Genomic DNA, 17476 nt, shown 5'->3' with positions numbered 1-17476 from the left:
TCTGAGGGCTGGATCGGTTTATAACAGGTTTATATGGGCGGGGTAAATGCCTCAGATTCAGAGGTCTTGGGGAGAGGCAGGCAGGGGGGGGTGGCGCTCTGTACCTGTTAAACCATAAGACATAGGAACAGAATTAGGCCACTCGGCCCATCGGGTCTGCTCCGCGATTCAATCATGGCTGATACTTTTCTCATCCCCATTTTCCTGCCTTCACCCCATAACCCTTGATCCCCTTCTTAATCAAGAACCTATCTATCTCTGTCTTAAAGACGCTCAGCGGTTTGGCCTCCATAGCCTTCTGCGGCAAAGTGTTCCACAGATTCACCACCCTCTGGCTGAAGAAATTCCTCCTCATCTCTGTTTTAAAGGATCGTCCGTTTAGTCTGAGATGGTGTCCTCAGGTTCTAGTTTTCCCTACAAGTGGAAACATCCTCTCCACGTCCACTCTATCCAGGCCTCGCAGTATCCTGTAAGTTTCAATAAGGTCCCCCCTCATCCTTCTAAACTCCAACGAGTACAGACCCAGAGTCCTGAAACGTTCCTCATACGACAAGCTGTTCATTACAGGGATCATTCTTGTGAACCTCCTCTGGACCCTCTCCAAGCCCGGCACATCCTTCCTTTGATACGGGGCCCAAAACTGCTCACAATACTCCAAATGGGGTCTGTCCAGAGCCTTATACAGTCTCAGAAGTACATCCCTGGTCTTCTTTTCTAGCCCTCTTGACATGAATGCTAACATTGCATTTGCTTTCTTAACTACCGACTGAACCTGTACGTTAACCTTAAATGAATCGTGAGCAAGGACTCCCAAGTCCCTTTGTGCTTCTGATTTCCTAAGCATTTCCTCATTTAGAAAATAGTCTATGTTTAAATTCCTCCTTCCAACGTGCATAACCTCACGCTTTTCCACATGATATTTCATTTGCCACTTCATTGCCCACTCTCCTAATCTGTCTAAATCCTTCTGCAGCCCCCTTGCTTCCTCAATACTACCTGTCCCTCTACAGATCTTTGTATCATCTGCAAACTTAGCAACAGTGCCTTCAGTTCCTTCCTCCAGAGCATTAATGTATATCGTGAAAAGTTATGGTCCCAGCACAGACCCCTGAGGCAAACCACTAGTCACCGGCTGCCATCCTGAAAAAAAAACTTTATCCCCACTCTCTGCCTTTTGCCAGTCAGCCAATCCTCTATCCATGCCAGGATCTTACCCTTAACACCATGGACTCTTAACTTATTTAACAATCTCCTATGCGGCATTTAATGGGCCAGGGTTTAGAGAACACCAAAGTATATCATGGAGTTCACCTAACCTACAACGTTTAATAGATTTTGGTTATGGGGAGCACAAGGGTCCACTCTCCAGGTGTTATGCAACAGAGACCTTAAGTATTTTTAGAACAAAACAATGTTTATCCTATGAATTCAGTGAACACTTTATAAACACACAGTAAACAGTTTATTAACTACCATCATTGATAATCCCCACAGATGCAATACTCTATAGGTAACCCTTAATAACTTTCCTAACAACATCCATAAGTCAAAACACCTTTTTTTCCACAAAACAGTAGGTTTGAATTCCTTACAGAAAACAGTTATTACTTTGAAGTCATCAAGTGATCTGGAGACACCTTTTTAACCTGCATAGAGCGACACACACACACAAGACTTCTCTGTCTTTATCCAGCTTCCAAAGGTCTAAACCGAAAGTAAAACACAGAGCCAAAAACAGCTCCCAGCTCAAAACAAAAGTAAAAGACAGAATCACATTCCAGCTCCACCCACACAATGACATCACTGCAGCCATTTGATAAAATACACTTTTCTTAAAGGGACTCTCACATGACAGGCACCTTGTTAAAGGCCTTCTGGAAATCTAAATAAATCACGTCCACTGGTCTCCTTTGTCTAACTTCCTTGTTATCTCCTCAAAGAACTCCAACAGATGTGTCAGTCATGACCTCCCTTTGACAAAGCCTGCTGACTCAGTCCTTTTTTAACCATGCACTTCCAAGTACTCTGCGATCTCATCTTTAATAACGAACTCTAAAATCTTACCTATGACCGAAGTCAGGCTACAATTTTCCGTCTTCTGCCTCCCTCCCTTCTTAAACAGTGGTGTTACATGAGCCACTTTCCTGTCCTCTGGGACCCTTCCTGCCTCCAATGATTTCTGAAAGATCATCACCAATGCCTCCACAAACTCCTCAGCTATCTCTTTTAGGATCCTGGGGTGTAGTCCATCCAGTCCAGGTGACTTATCCACTTTTAGACCTTTCAGTTTCCCGTCTCGTGTTGGCATACTTCTGAGGGACTGACCGGTCGTGGTCAAGTCTGCACCTTCAGTAGCTGGCTATAGAATCTTGCACTCTGGTGTCTGGGTAGGAGCCACATCTCCAACATTGGGTTCTGTTCCTGCAACCTGTGCTTGAACCCAAAGTGATGGCTCCTCATCAACCAAAATGATAATGCATAGGTCATCTTCTCCTGAAGAACCAAGTATTGGCTCATCTCATCTGGTAGTATGATGTAAGTATCATCTGTGGTTGTGGAGCTGCATACAGATACAGCCATCTGCTCCTCTAACTCATCTTTCGGTGGAATGGCCTTGAGTATCGGGGAGTCCACTGCCGGAACCATTTCGTAGGCCTGAGATGACTCACCATTTGCCTCTGGATCCAGTTTCTCCAGAATGGGTATTATATCTTCCGTTATTAGTTTGTTTGCAGCTGAGTTGTTCTCCTCCAAAGTCGGCTACTGCAATATCGCTTTCAGTCTCTGTGTGCGCCATCTTAAAGCTTTCACACTTCTTGGTGTCCTGAGCGGACTGGGCATCTCTCGTAATCACCTCTTCACTCCCGCTAAACCACTGCAATGGCGTTTCCTGTCGTCCCCTTCTGACTCATCATCCGAGTAGTCACTTTCCTCATTGTAATCATGGTTGGCGTAGTTTCCATCGTCATAATAGTCGTCATCATAGTCAGCATCATCATCGTCATCCATGAAGTACAACACTGCTCGTGGAATTATGTGTTCATGCAGGAACTGACATATTTTCAAGTCAACAGCTCGTCTTGCTGCAGAGCTTCCATCTAGCATTCCATACCCTGGAACCGCAGGATGAGTGAAGAAATTGAAGAAGGAGTCATTTAGTACAGTTTTCGTTTATGTGTACCCCGCCACTTATGTGACTGCTTCATTTTAATGGTTTCCAGTGTGTCATTTTTGCCTTTCTTTCAGTCGATGTTGAACCCTGTGATGGCAAATATAAAGAAGCCTGACCCTCAGGCCACGACTCCACCACCTGGCATGTTTTTACGAGTACCTCATTTGTGAAGTACTCATTCAGTTCAAACCTAAACTCCAAAGTGAAGCCCATTGGCTGTCCCGAATCTGAGAACTTTACGGCAACATCTTGTAGGTGCTGCAGTGTAGGTTCATTCTGTTCCTGTACCATGTGATTGCGCAAATCCTCATTTTTGAAGACCGCTAACCAGAACTCTGAAGTCCCGTTGAATCCCCCATCTCTGTATCTGGTTGATCTTCCTCCACTTTCACTAAAACTTGCATGTATTTGGATAATTTTGCCATTGTACCCGCATTGCGAGTGGCAGTAATCTTCTGTCGGCTCGCTGTCTGGGACGTATAGCCGCTCAACTAGGTTCAGGGCCTCACATGCATCCGCATGCATGGTGGACTTGCGTTTCATGTCCACAATGGAAAATGGCACAATGTGATGTCTGTTGTGTACCCATGCTTCGAGTTCACATACCCCCAGTGTCTCAATATCATTCCCACTGTAATCTATCAGCAGGCTCGGTTGATTGATGACTTTCGATTATACTCGCAGTGCGTGCAAATTGGACAGGCTGAGGAGGTTTGCCCTCATACCCATATCAAGCTTGCACTTTATCAATGTGTCATTCATCATCACTAGAATTGTCCATCTGTTTTTGATTGTATCAGGCGGAACATCACTCGTATAACTGGCGAATAAGACTTTTTCATTGTGTATATTCGTACTCATCATGTCCTTGGTTGAAATCAGATCAATGAAAAATAATTCTTCAAGGGCCATCTCATCAACTGCGTTGACTGATCTTAACTGGTCCATTGTAGGACGCGAAAAGCATTGTTTCGTAAAATGATTTGTGCGGCCACACCTGGAACACACTTTTCCATATGCTGGACATTGCTGTGGACAATGTTGATTGCCACATTTCAGGCATAAAATGGCGGACCCGGTCTGCCGCTTAAAATGGCCATCTGCATTGAGACCATGTTTTTTATTGAACTACGTCACACTGCTGATGGCGCTGGTGTCTTCTTCCATATTGGCGACAAAATGTTTCAAACTGAGTGTACTGATTAGCTGTGCAGCCAGCTCACTCGCATGACAGATTTTTCCAATTTCTCACGAAGCTTGTCATTCGATACCCCAAACACTATTTGGTCACGAATCATCGATGACTTCAGATTACTGAAATTGCAGGACTGGGCCTTCAGCCTCAAGTCCATTACAAAGCTATCAAAAAATTCTCTTGGTTTCTGGGTACGCGTACAAAATATGTATCTTTCAAATGTCTCATTTTTTTCTTGGAGAGCAATTCCGATCGAAGTACTTTATCACCTCATCATAGCTCTTGCTTTCTTCTTTGCTATCAAAAGCTAAGGTATTGTAGATTTTGATTGCTTGAGGACCTGCTACCGTGAGCAGCAACGCAGTGCGCCTCTCATCAGGCTGTGCCTGCAGGGCAAGGGCAGAAACATAGAGTTTAAACTGATGTTTGAAAACGCGCCAGTTTTCATTTATGTCAAGTGAGACTTGAAGCTGGTGGGATGCCTTTAAACCTTCCATCTCAAACTTCACCGTCATTTGTTGCGTTGAGTTGCAAATAGCCATGGTTCACCAGATCAACAGAAGAATCTTCTCTTTTTCGTTCTTCGGCCTGTTTTGCCCCATCTTTTCTGTGGCTATCTATAGATGTTCCTCACCCCTGGTACCATGTTGTGTTCTGTGGTCTTGCCGTTACAATGATGCACACAGAACATCTAGTTGTTTAACTAGAACTATGAATTATTGATGAAGACGTGGAAAGATAACAAACAGATTACTATACAGATAAAGTTACTAAATGAGTTCAGTGAACTCTCCTGGAGCTACTCTATGTGCAACTATCCTGTTGTACGCCTTACTACTAACTGGCGAGTCTTTTGCATCACGTGATCGATGTCTGATGCCACCAGCTGGTTGGAGGTCGCATTACTAACTATGTACAAAACTATTCACAGGCATATCATCACAGGCGAGTTACTGCAGTGCATTGTGGAGATGTACAATGGCTGCCAATGTTGGTTGGTGGTGGACACAATTGAAGGGACACAGTTCTTTGAGGTCACCCAAAGGCAAGAAAAGGCCCGAAAAGGAGCCTGAAAAAGGGATAGCAGCGATCCAGAGTCCAAGGGCCAGTCCCACCTCCCGGAAACACCTGCCAAGTATGCGGTCGAAGATGTGGCTGTAGGATCAGGTTTATCGGCCACTAAAGAACCCACAGAACATGTCTTAGGTGGACAAGTGTACTTGTTAGCAAGCAGTCGCGGAAGAAGACTGAATGAATGTGAAAACCCATCTGAACAGAGCGGCAGTGAAGAGCTTGACGCAACTGTGGACACTGATTGGGACACTCCACAAATCCCCCACTGACCACTAGAAAGATTGGATGCAAAAAAAGTGAGGACCACATCGACCTTCAGAGCCACTGGCATTGGGTGTCCACCTACACAGTTGGAGGGATGGCCGAACCAATCATCTAGCATATTGATGTCACGGTGGCCTAGAGAGGCGGAGCCTCCTCTAACATGTTTAGATATTTGCATTATTGCCTGTACACTCTGGCATAGGATATTGGTACCTTCTGTGCTCCCTTAGCTTTGCTCTCCCTGCTTACCCTGCATCCCCTGTGTTCATGCCTCACCTCCAACTGGTTTCTGTGATACTATCTGGCCGCCTCTCCCTTCTGCCCCTCTTTTTCTCCTCAAAACAGGTTGCCCCCCTTAGTACAGTACACAAACTCCATCCGTTGAAATGTAGGTGGCAATGTACTGTGCACAGGGGCTGGTTTAGCACAGGGTTAAATAGCTGGCTTTTAAAGCAGACCAAGGCAGGCCAACAGCGTGGGTTCAATTCCCGTACCAGCCTCCCCGAACAGGTGCCGGAATTTGGCGACTAGGGGCTTTTCACAGTAACTTCATTTGAAGCCTACTTGTGACAATAAACAATTTTAATTTCATTTCATTTCATTTCACTGAAGGCTGCACTCGGCAGAAATGGTCCAAGAGAGTTAACAAAACAAAAGAGTCCTCAAAACAAAGCCAACAAAGCAAAACCCACAAGGAAAGGTGTGAAATCTCAATAATGAAGAAAACTTTCATTTGAATTCCTAACAACTCATAGGCCAATGCACCTGTCCCCTTTCTTTATCCTGCCCTTGGATGAGTAATGTGAAAAAATGGATTAGCCGCCTGCCCGTGTTGCCCATGTAATGAGTGCTGAAATGCACAGGCAACCTTAGGTTGTTCGTGATCTTAATTGCCCTCCAGTAGCACAGTGGTTAGCACTGTGCTTCACAGCGCGGCAGGGACCTGTGTTCGATTCCCAGCTTGGGTCACTGTCTGTGCAGAGTCTGCAAGTTCGCCCCATGTCTGCGTGGGTTTGCTCCGCGCGCTCCGGTTTACCCCCACAAGTCCCAAAAGACATGCATTAGATAAATGGGACATTCAGTGCACCCGAACAGTAACTTCATTGCAGTGTTAATGTAAGCGTACTTTTGACACTAATAAAAATTATTATTATTATTATATAAAAGCAAATGACTGCGGATGCTGGAATCTGAAACGAAAGAGAAAATGCTGGAAAATCTTAGCAGGTCTGGCAGCAACTGTAGGGAGAGAAAAGAGCTAACGTTTCGATTCCGACGACTTGGTCAAAGCTAACAGACAGAGAAAGTGGGAAATATTTCTACTGTGGAGTGAGAATGAAAGATGAGTCATAGCCACAGAAACCCAGGGAAATCGAGTGCTAATGGCCACAGAAACCAAGGGGAAAGAATGCTAATGCCAGTCCCCAGAGAGAACAAAAGATGTGAAAGGCCAAACAGCAGAGAAACTAACATCAGAGGGTGAACAAGGGGGAGCGGAAGGGGGAAGCAAAAAGGAGAAAGGGTAAGGAAAGGTGGATAAGATGGGGGGGGGGTTAAGATATATTAAGAAAAACAAGAAAGAAAGAAATGGTAAAAGACAGTTAAAATGAAATGGGATGAAAACAAATGGGTTGAGGTTGGGTAGAGCTAATCATCTGAAGTTGTTGAATTTCATATTGAGAGTCAGTACGTGTGCCCGTGTCTTCTCACATGATTTTTAAAAATAAATTTAAAGTCCCCAATTCTTTTTTTCCAAATTAAGGGGCAATTTAGCGTAGCCAATCCATCTGCCTTGCATATCTTTGGGTTGTGGGGGTGAGACCCACGCAGACACAGGGAGAATGTGCGAACTCCACACGGGTGGTGACCCGGGGCCAGGATCATACCTTGGCGCCGTGAGGCAGCAGTGCTAACCACTGTGCCACCTTGCAGTCTTTCTCACTTGATTTTGAGTTTGGCTCGTGCCCACTTGAACAATGTATAATTCTGACCAATAATTCAATTATTTCCCTGCATGCACTCTCTTAATCTTTTGCAATTAAGAATTAATATCTTCAATTTATCAAAATGAAATGTGCTTTAAATACTGTATTACAGGTTTAATTTACAAAATTGTATAGCTGGATGTTAGCCACATTATTCCATTATAATATGAAATTACACAATGTCACAATTGAAGATTGAAAAGATTGTCGTAACCACCGAAATGCATAAGTATTTAGATGCAGAGTTGATTTTGTGATTGAAGACAGAGGGGTGAATTTTTGCTCCCTCGTGCTTGGAGAATATCGAATGGGAGGGCAATTAAAATTGAGTGGAGAGCCAAGATCAGGGTTAGAATAAGGTTTTGAAAAAATAATTTTGTTTCCTTGTGTGCCACAAGAGTTTCTCTAACCATGGCACCCCAACCCTCAAAAGGGATTCCCCACCAGGAGCATGTATCTTTTGCTGGGGCCATTCCACTGGATTCCAGGTACACTGCTATTTTGGTCGGGAAGCAAATATTATGCAAATGAGATATTCCATGAAAATCGGTTGGACCTCTCAGCTATTGCTTCTGGAAAGGCCAGTTGTTTGCTTGGTCATATTTCTGCCCAGGAATTGATTTGAAGTTCATAAATTCTGCCTCACTTATTTACATAATGACCAGTATCATTGTGCATTGACTAGGCAGTATCATTCCCACAGCTGCTCTTCCCACACCAATTAAACAATACAAAGGTGCACAAAGAAAGTACCAAGGTGATGCACATAATCACCTATTAATTCACTTTGCATGCATCACACTTCCATATCAGACATCCATTGAACTTGACATATTATGGTCCTGGTTTAGTCGGCTTTAACAATTTAATTGACTGTAAAATGTTATTTTAATAGTCTAATGATTAAATGGTTACATGGTTTACTTTAATGAATATGAACAAATACCCATGGTGGTCCTCATGATGGCAGGTACTGGTTTCGTTGCCATCTTCTTTGAGTTGGCCAAATTCCATTGCCGTGTGGGTGGCTGCCTTTGTCTGGATTGTCTGCCCTCTATTGAAGAGGTAGAGGAGGATGAGGAGCTGAATGATCCAGGCAGAGAAGCTGGATAGACAGCATATGTTGAATAGAGAGAAAGGAAGAATGTGAGACAAGAGAACAAGGTAAATTAAAGTCACAGAAATACTGAAATCAAAGTTAAGCACAATAGGTGTGAAATCATTCTTCAGCATACAAATTACATAAAATCCAATAATTAATTTTCATTAATTGAAGAGCATTTTTCTGTAGAGAAGGAATGTGCAAATAGAATTTTGTTCTTGAGCTTTTCCATCTTTTATTTTTCTGTTTTGGGCATTTTTTTCCTCTGTGGTACCTTGGCATTTTTGCTTCCCTCATTTTGATTTCATTTTTCAATGAATTTTCATTTAGAAATGTTTTATGACAGAGGAATTACTTTTTTTTTTCTTTTTTTAATTATAAACAAAACAATGTTTATTCTATGACCTTTTTAAAACAAACAGTGAATACCTTAGCAACCAGTAAATCAAATACACCCCCCAAAGAATACAACACTAAATAATCTGTATGCTGTTCTTTTAACATCCAAAAACCTAACAAACCTCTAAATAAAAGCACATTAGGGTTCACATTCAATACTGAAATCATTTATAATTCTGAATTCACCAAATGATTAAGATAGTCTTTGGATGGCAGACTTCAGCTGCAGCTCCCTGAAAAACTAAGACACACCCAAGCTCTTTCTCAAACTGAAACTAAAAAGCAGAAGTGGAGCTCAGCTCCACCCACACTCTGACATCACTCCAGTAACATGAGCAGCTCCATTTCTTAAAGTTACATATCTTTTTTTTTTAAATATATTTTATTCAACTTTTTCGGCCATACAAAACAGTACAAAGGTTTTTCCCCTTTATACAACAGCAAAACAATATAAATAACCGTGACCGTATTTTAACAAATAAATAAATAGTATATAAACTAAATGGCAACTGCCATAACAAAAATAATAGCTCTCCCAAATAATAAAATCAGCAATTCAATATACATAACCAAGTACCAATATCTTTACAAAAACACCCCTGAGGACCCACCTGAGCCCTCCCCCCCCCCCTTCTCCCCCTCCCCCCTGGGTTGCTGCTGTTACCTTCCCATTTCCTTTATCATTCTGCGAGGTAGTTAATGAACGGTTGCCACCGCCTGGTGAACCCCTGAGCCGAACCCCTTAGTGCAAACTTTATCTGTTCCAGTTTTATAAACCATGCCATGTTGTTTATCCCGGTCTCCACGCCCGGTGGCTTGGCTTCCTTCCACATAAGCAGTATCCTTCGCCGGGCTACTAGGGACGCAAAGGCCAAAACATCAGCCTCTCTCGCCTCCTGCACTCCCGGCTCTTCTGCAACCCCGAATATAGCCAGCCCCCAGCCTGGCTCGACCCGGACCCCCACCACCTTTGAAAGCACCTTCGCCACCCCCACCCAGAACCCCTGCAGTGCCAGGCATGACCAAAACATGTGGGTGTGGTTTGCTGGTCTTCTCGAGCATCTCCCACACCTATCCTCTACCCCGAAAAATTTACTGAGCCTTGCTCCGGTCATATGTGCCCTGTGCAAAACCTTAAATTGTATCAGGCTAAGCCTGGCGCACGAGGACGAAGAGTTTACCCTACGTAGGGCATCTGCCCACAGCCCCTCTTCAATCTCTTCCCCCAGCTCTTCCTCCCATTTTCCCTTCAGCTCATCCACCATGTTCTCCCCCTCGTCTCTCATTTCCCTGTATATATCTGACACCCTACCAACCCCCACCCATGTCCCTGAGATCACTCTATCTTGAATCTCCTGCGTCGGGAGCTGCGGGAATTCCCTCACCTGTTGCCTCGCCAAACCCCTCAGTTGCATGTATCGAAATTCATTCCCTTGGGGCAACCCATATTTTTCTGTCAGCGCTCCCAGACTCGCAAACGTCCCGTCCAAGAACAGATCCCTCAGTTGCACAATCCCAGTTCTCTGCCATGCTCCAAATCCCCCATCTATCCTCCCCGGGACAAACCTATGATTATTTCTTATCGGGGACCGCACCGAGGCTCCCGTCATTCCCCTATGCCGTCTCCACTGCCCCCAAATTTTCAGTGTTGCCACCACCACTGGACTTGTGGTGTATTTCTTCGGGGAGAACGGCAGCGGTGCCGTCACCAGTGCTTGTAGGCTGATTCCTTTGCAGGACGCCATCTCCAATCTCTTCCACGCCGCTCCCTCCCCTTCGCCCATCCACTTACACACCATTGAAATATTGGCGGCCCAATAGTACTCACTTAAGCTCGGTAGTGCCAGTCCCCCCCTCTCCCTGCTACGCTGCAAGAACCCCCTCCTCACTCTCGGGGTCTTCCCAGCCCACACAAAACTCATAACGCTTTTCTCGATCTTCTTGAAAAAAGCCTTCGTGACCACCACCGGGAGGCACTGAAACACAAAAAGGAATCTCGGTAGGACTACCATTTTGACCGCCTGCACCCTCCCCACCAGTGACAGGGGCACCATGTCCCATCTCTTAAAATCCTCCTCCATCTGTTCCACCAATCGTGTTAAATTAAGCCTATGTAAGGTTCCCCAACTCCTGGCTATCTGGATCCCCAAGTACCGGAAATCCCTTGTTACCCTCCTCAGCGGTATATCCTCTATTCCCCTGCTATGCTCCCCCGGATGTACCACAAATAACTCACTCTTCCCCATGTTCAATTTGTACCCCGAGAATTCCCCAAACTCCCCAAGCGTCTGCATTATCTCAGGCATCCCCTCCACCGGGTCCGCAACATACAGCAGTAAATCATCTGCATACAATGATACCCGGTGTTCTTCTCCTCCCCTGAGTACTCCCCTCCACTTCCTGGAGCCCCTCAGTGCTATGGCCAGGGGCTCAATTACAAATGCAAACAGTAACGGAGACAGGGGACACCCCTGCCTCGTCCCTCTATAAAGACAGAAGTAGTCAGACCTCTGCCTGTTCGTGATCACACTTGCCACCGGGGCCCTATATAGCAGCTGTACCCATCCAATGAACCCTTCACCGAAACCAAATCTCCTCAACACTTCCCACAGGTAGTCCCACTCGACCCTGTCAAATGCTTTCTCGGCATCCATCGCCACCACTATCTCCGCCTCCCCCTCTGGTGGGGGCATCATCATCACCCCTAGCAGCCTCCGTATGTTCGTGTTCAGCTGTCTCCCCTTAACGAACCCAGTTTGATCCTCATGGACCACCCCCGGGACACAATCCTCTATCCTCGTCGCCATTACCTTGGCCAGGAGCTTAGCATCTACATTCAAAAGGGAAATGGGCCTGTAGGACCCACACTGCAGCGGGTCTTTATCCTTCTTCAAAAGTAACAATATTGACGCCTCCAACATAGTCGGGGGCAACTTCCCCCTTTCCCTGGCCTCATTAAAGGTTCTCGTCAAAAGCGGGGCCAGTAGGTCTATATATTTCCTATAGAATTCCACCGGGAAACCATCCGGTCCCGGGGCCTTTCCCGCCTGCATGCTCCCAATCCCCTTTACCACCTCCTCTACATCAATCTGTGCTCCCAGTCCCGCCCTCTCCTGCCCCTCCACCTTCGGGAATTCCAGCTGGTCCAGGAAATGCATCATTCCCTCCTTCCCTTCCGGGTGCTGAGCCTTATACAACCTCTCTTAAACACCCCATTCACTCTCTCCGCTCCCCGTTCCATCTCTCCCTCCTCATCCCTCACCCCACCTATCTCCCTCGCCGCTCCCCTCTTCCTCAATTGTTGGGCCAGTAACCGACTCGCCTTCTCTCCATACTCATACTGCACTCCCTGTGCCCTCCTCCACTGTGCCTCTGCCTTACCCGTGGTCAGCAGGTCAAATTCCACATGTAACCTTTGTCTTTCCCTGTACAGTCCCTCCTCCGGTGCCTCTGCATACTTCTGTCCACCCTCAGAAGTTCTCTCAGCAATCGCTCCCTTTCTTTACTCTCTTGCTTCCCTTTATGTGCCCTTATGGATATCAGTTCCCCTCTGACCACCGCCTTCAACGCCTCCCAGACCACTCCCACCTGAACCTCTCCATTGTCATTAAGCTCCAAGTACCTTTCGATACACCACTTGACCCTTAGACATATCCCCTCATCCGCCAACAGGCCCATATCCATTCTCCAGAGTGGGTGCTGTTCCTTTTCCTCTCCTACCTCCAGATCTACCAAGTGTGGAGCGTGGTCCGAGATGGCTATGGCCGTGTACTCAGTCCCTGTCACCTTCGGAATCAGTGCCCTTCCCAGGACAAAAAAGTCTATCCGTGAATATACCTTGTGAACATGGGAGAAGAATGAGAATTCCTTACTCCTAGGTCTGATAAATCTCCAAGGGTCTACTCCTCCCATCTGCTCCATGAAGTCCTTAAGCACCTTGGCCGCTGCCGGCCTCCTCCCGGTCCTGGACCTCGACCGGTCCAGCCCTGGATCAAGCACTGTATTGAAATCTCCCCCCATTACCAACTTTCCCGCCTCCAGGTCCGGGATACGCCCCAACATACGCCTCATGAAGTTTGCATCATCCCAGTTCGGGGCGTACACGTTCACTAGAACCACCGCCTCCCCTTGCAGTCTGCCACTCACCATCACGTATCTACCCCCACTGTCCGCCACTATGGTCTTTGCCTCAAACAGTACCCGTTTCCCCACTAAAATAGCCACCCCCCTATTCTTCGCATCCAAACCCGAATGAAACACCTGTCCCACCCATCCTTTACGTAGTCTGACCTGATCTGTCAATTTCAGGTGCGTCTCCTGCAACATAACCACATCTGCCTTTAATTTTTTTAGGTGTGCGAGTACCCGCGTCCTTTTAATCGGCCATTTCAGCCCTCGCACGTTCCACGTGATCAACCGGGTTGGGGGGCTCTTTACCCCCCACCTTGTCGACTAGCCATCCCCTTTTTTACCCCAGCTCCTCACCCGGTTCCCACGTACCAGTATATCCCACCGACGGTGCCCTCCCGCCTCGACCACCCCGCCCCATAACAGCTCCCCCTTCCCCTTAGCAGCAGCAAACCAGTTAGCTCCCTCCCCCCCCCCCTCCGCTAGATCCCCCTCTAGCGTAATTACACCCCCCATGTTGCTCCCAGAAGTCAGCGAACTCTGGCTGACCTCGGCTTCCCCGTTTGCCCTCGGCCTCTCACTGTACGAGGCCCCCACCTTCCTGCGTCCCTGTTCCCGCCATAATCATCATAGCGCGGGAACGAGGCCCGTGTTTCCCACTCAGCCCCGCTTTCCTACCCACCGGCGCCCACAGTTCCTCATACTCCCCCCCCCACCCCAAACGAGGGGAAGAGAGAAAATTTACAGGATTAAAGAGTTAACAATTGAAAAATCATCCCCCCCCCTTCCTCGTCCCACATAGTCACCCCACCACTTTGTCCCAGAAGCTCTTTCTCTTGCCAGACTATTCCAGCTTCTCGTCCACTATGAATGTCCACGCCTCTTCTGCCGTCTCAAAGTAGTGGTGCTTCCCTTGGTATGTGACCCACAGTCTCGCCGGTTGCAGCATTCCAAATTTCACCTTCTTTTTGTGAAGCACCGCCTTAGCCCGATTGAAAGTATTGCCCTCCTTCTCGCCACCTCCACACTCCAATCCTGGTATACGCGGATCACCGCGTTCTCCCACCTGCAGCTCCGGGTTTTCTTCGCCCATCTTAGGACCATCTCTCTGTCATTATAGCGGTGAAACCTCACCACTATGGCTCGAGGTATTTCTCCTGCCCTTGGTCTTCGCGCCATAACTCGATAAGCTCCCTCCACCTCGAAAGGGCCCGTCGGGGCCTCCGATCCCATTAGCGAGTGAAGCATCGTGCTCACATATGCCCCGACGTCCGCCCCCTCTGCGCCCTTGGGAAAACCCAAGACTCTTAGATTCTTCCTCCTCAAATTATTCACCAGGGCTTCCAACCTCTCCATACACCTCTTGTGCTGCGCCTCGTGCGTCTCTGTTTTCACCACCAGGCCCTGAATTTCATCTTCATTTTCAGCAGCCTTTGCCTTCACGACCCGAAGCTCCAGCTCCTAGGTCCTCTGCGCCTCCTTTAGCCCTTCAATCGCCTGTAGCATCGGGGCCAACACGTCCTTCTTCAGCTCTTCCACACAGCGCCGCAGGAACTCTTGTTGCTCCGGGCCCCATATCGAACGGCCACCTTCCGACGCCATCTTGCTTCGAGCTTCCCTTCCTTGCCGCTGCTCCGAAGGATCCACTGCAATCCTGCCGCTATCCTCTCCTTTTTCCATCAATATCTGGGGGGATTCCCATCTATTTCACCGCACAGTGATTTTGGCCATTTAAAAATGCCGTTGGGGCTCTTATCAAGAGCCCAAAAGTCCGTTCCAACGGGAGCTGCCGAAACGTGCGACTTAGCTGGTCATCGCCGCACCCGGAAGTCCTTCGACATAGGAATTACTGAGTGCAAAAGACCAAGATCACCCTAGTTCACCTTTGACCTTCCTGGAAGTCAAGTTGAAGAACGATAATAGAGAAATTGACTAATCAAAACTAGCAATCTCTGTCAGTGTACAATAAGCCAAGGCATTTAAACATAGAAAATAGGTGCAGGAGCAGGCCATTTGGCCCTTTGAGCTTGCACCACCATTCAACATGATCATGGCTGATCATGCAAATTTAGTGTCCCACTCTCACTCCCACTTTCTCTCCATACCCCTTGATCCCTTTAGCCGCAAGGGCCACGTCCAGTTCCCATTTGATTATATCCAATGAACTGGCTCCAACAGCTTTCTGTGGTATAGAATTCCACAAGTTCACAACTCAGTTCTTCCTCATCTCAGTCCTGAATGGCTTACCCCTTATTCTTAGACTGTGACCCCTAGTTCTAGATATTCTTCCCACATCTAACCTGTCCAGTCCCATCAGGATTTTATATGTTTCTGTGAGATCCCCTCTCATTCTACTAAACTCCAGTGAGTACAAGCCCAGTCTATCCAGTCTTTCGTCATATGTCAGTCCTGCCATCCCGGGAATTAGGCTGGTGAACCTTTGCTGGACACCCTCAATAGCAAGAATGTACTTCCTCAAACTAGGAGACCAAAAATGCACATAATACTCAAGGTGTGGCCTCACCAAGGACCTGTATAACTGTAGCAAGCCGTCTCTACATCTATACTCAAATCCTCTCTCTATGAAGGCCAGCATGCCATTAGCTTTCCTCACTGCCTGCTATACCTGCATGCCAACCTTCAGCGACTGTTCCACCATGACACTCAGGTCTCATAGTACTTCCCCTTTTCCTAAACTGCCACCATTCAGATAATAATCTGCCTTCCTGTTTTTGCCCACATTTACCCACGTTATATTACATTTGCCCAGTATTTGCCAACTCAGCCAGCCTGTCCAAGCCAACCTGCAGCCTCTTTGCATCCTCCTCACAGCACACACAGTCAGCCCGCTTCGTGTCGTCTGAAAATTTGGAGATACTGCATGCAATTCCTTCATGCAAATCATTAATGTATATTGTGAACAGCTGAGGTTCCAACACTGAACCGTGCAGTACCCCACTAGTCAGTGCCTGCCACTCTGAAAAGGACCTATTTATTCACGCTCTCTGCTTCCTGTCTGGCAACTGGTTCTCTATCCACATCAATGAATTACTCCCAATACTATGAGCTTTAATTTTGCTCACTAATCTCTTGTGTGGAATCTTGTCAAAAGCCTTTTGAAAGACCAGGGGTGAAATTCTCCAGTATCGGCACGATGTCCGCTGACCGATGCCAAAAACGGCACAAATCAGTAGGGCATCGCGCCGCCCCAAAGGTGCGGAATCCTCCGCATCTTGGGGGGCCGAGCCACAACCTTGAGGGGCTAGGCCCGCGCCAGACTAATTTCCGCCCTGCCAGCTGGCGGAAAGGCCTTTGGTGCCCCGCCAGCTGGCGAGGAAATGACATCTCCGGGCGGCACATGCGCGGGAGCGTTAGCGGCCGCTCACGGCATCCACGCACATACGCTGTGGAGGGAGTCTCTTCCGCCTCCGCCATGGTGGAGACTGTGGCAAAGGCATAAGGAAAAGAGTGCCCCCACGGCACAGGCCCGCCCGCGGATCGGTGCGCCCCGATCGCGGGCCAGGCCACCGTGGGGCACCCCCCCGGCGCCAGATCGCCCCGCGCTCCCCCCCAGCACCCCGGAGCCCGCCGCCTTGTCCCGCCGGTAAGGTAGGTGTTTCAATCCACGCCGGCGGGACAGGCATTCTAGCAGCGGGACTTCGGCCCATCCGGGCCGGAGAATCGCGGGGGGGTGGCCCGCCAACCGGCGCGGCGGGATTCCCGCCCCCACCGAATCTCCGGTGCCAGATTCACGCCAGCCCCCGGCGATTCTCGCCCCAGATACACAACATCCACTGGTTCACCCCTGTCCACTCTACTGGTCACATCCTCAAAAAATTCCAGAAGGTTTGTCAAGCATGATTTTCCTTAAGTAAATCCATGCTGACTTGGGCCGATTCTGTCCCGCTTTCCAAATGCTCAGATATTTCATCCTTAATAATTGATTCCAGCATTTTTCCCACCACCTATATCAGGCTAACTGATCTATAATTCTCTGTTTTCTCTCTCCCTTCTGTTTTAATAAGTGGGGTTACATTGGCTATCCTCCAATGCATGACATGAGGAAAACCACAATGGTGGGGCGCTTTGGGAACCATAGGTCTAAAGTTACCTGGTATTTCCAAGTCAGTAACACTTTCCGTGTCAGCTGCAAAATT

At 47.5% G+C, this 17476-nt stretch overlaps 1 protein-coding gene across 2 annotated transcripts in view; it reads right to left on the bottom strand.

Moving 5' to 3' along the window:
- The window catches only part of LOC140426504 (CAP-Gly domain-containing linker protein 4), a 628408-nt gene that overhangs the window by 269871 nt on the left and 341061 nt on the right, over positions 1 to 17476 (bottom strand). For both annotated transcript variants that reach the window (XM_072511376.1, XM_072511367.1), the window contains one exon: positions 8637 to 8795. In XM_072511376.1, coding sequence (XP_072367477.1) covers positions 8637 to 8795 — 159 coding nt within the window. The remainder of the gene's footprint in view (positions 1 to 8636; positions 8796 to 17476) is intronic.

This window comes from Scyliorhinus torazame, chromosome 1, assembly GCF_047496885.1.
Source record: "Scyliorhinus torazame isolate Kashiwa2021f chromosome 1, sScyTor2.1, whole genome shotgun sequence".
Classification (NCBI taxonomy): domain Eukaryota; kingdom Metazoa; phylum Chordata; class Chondrichthyes; order Carcharhiniformes; family Scyliorhinidae; genus Scyliorhinus; species Scyliorhinus torazame.
This window is presented reverse-complemented; position numbering and strand designations above follow the sequence as displayed.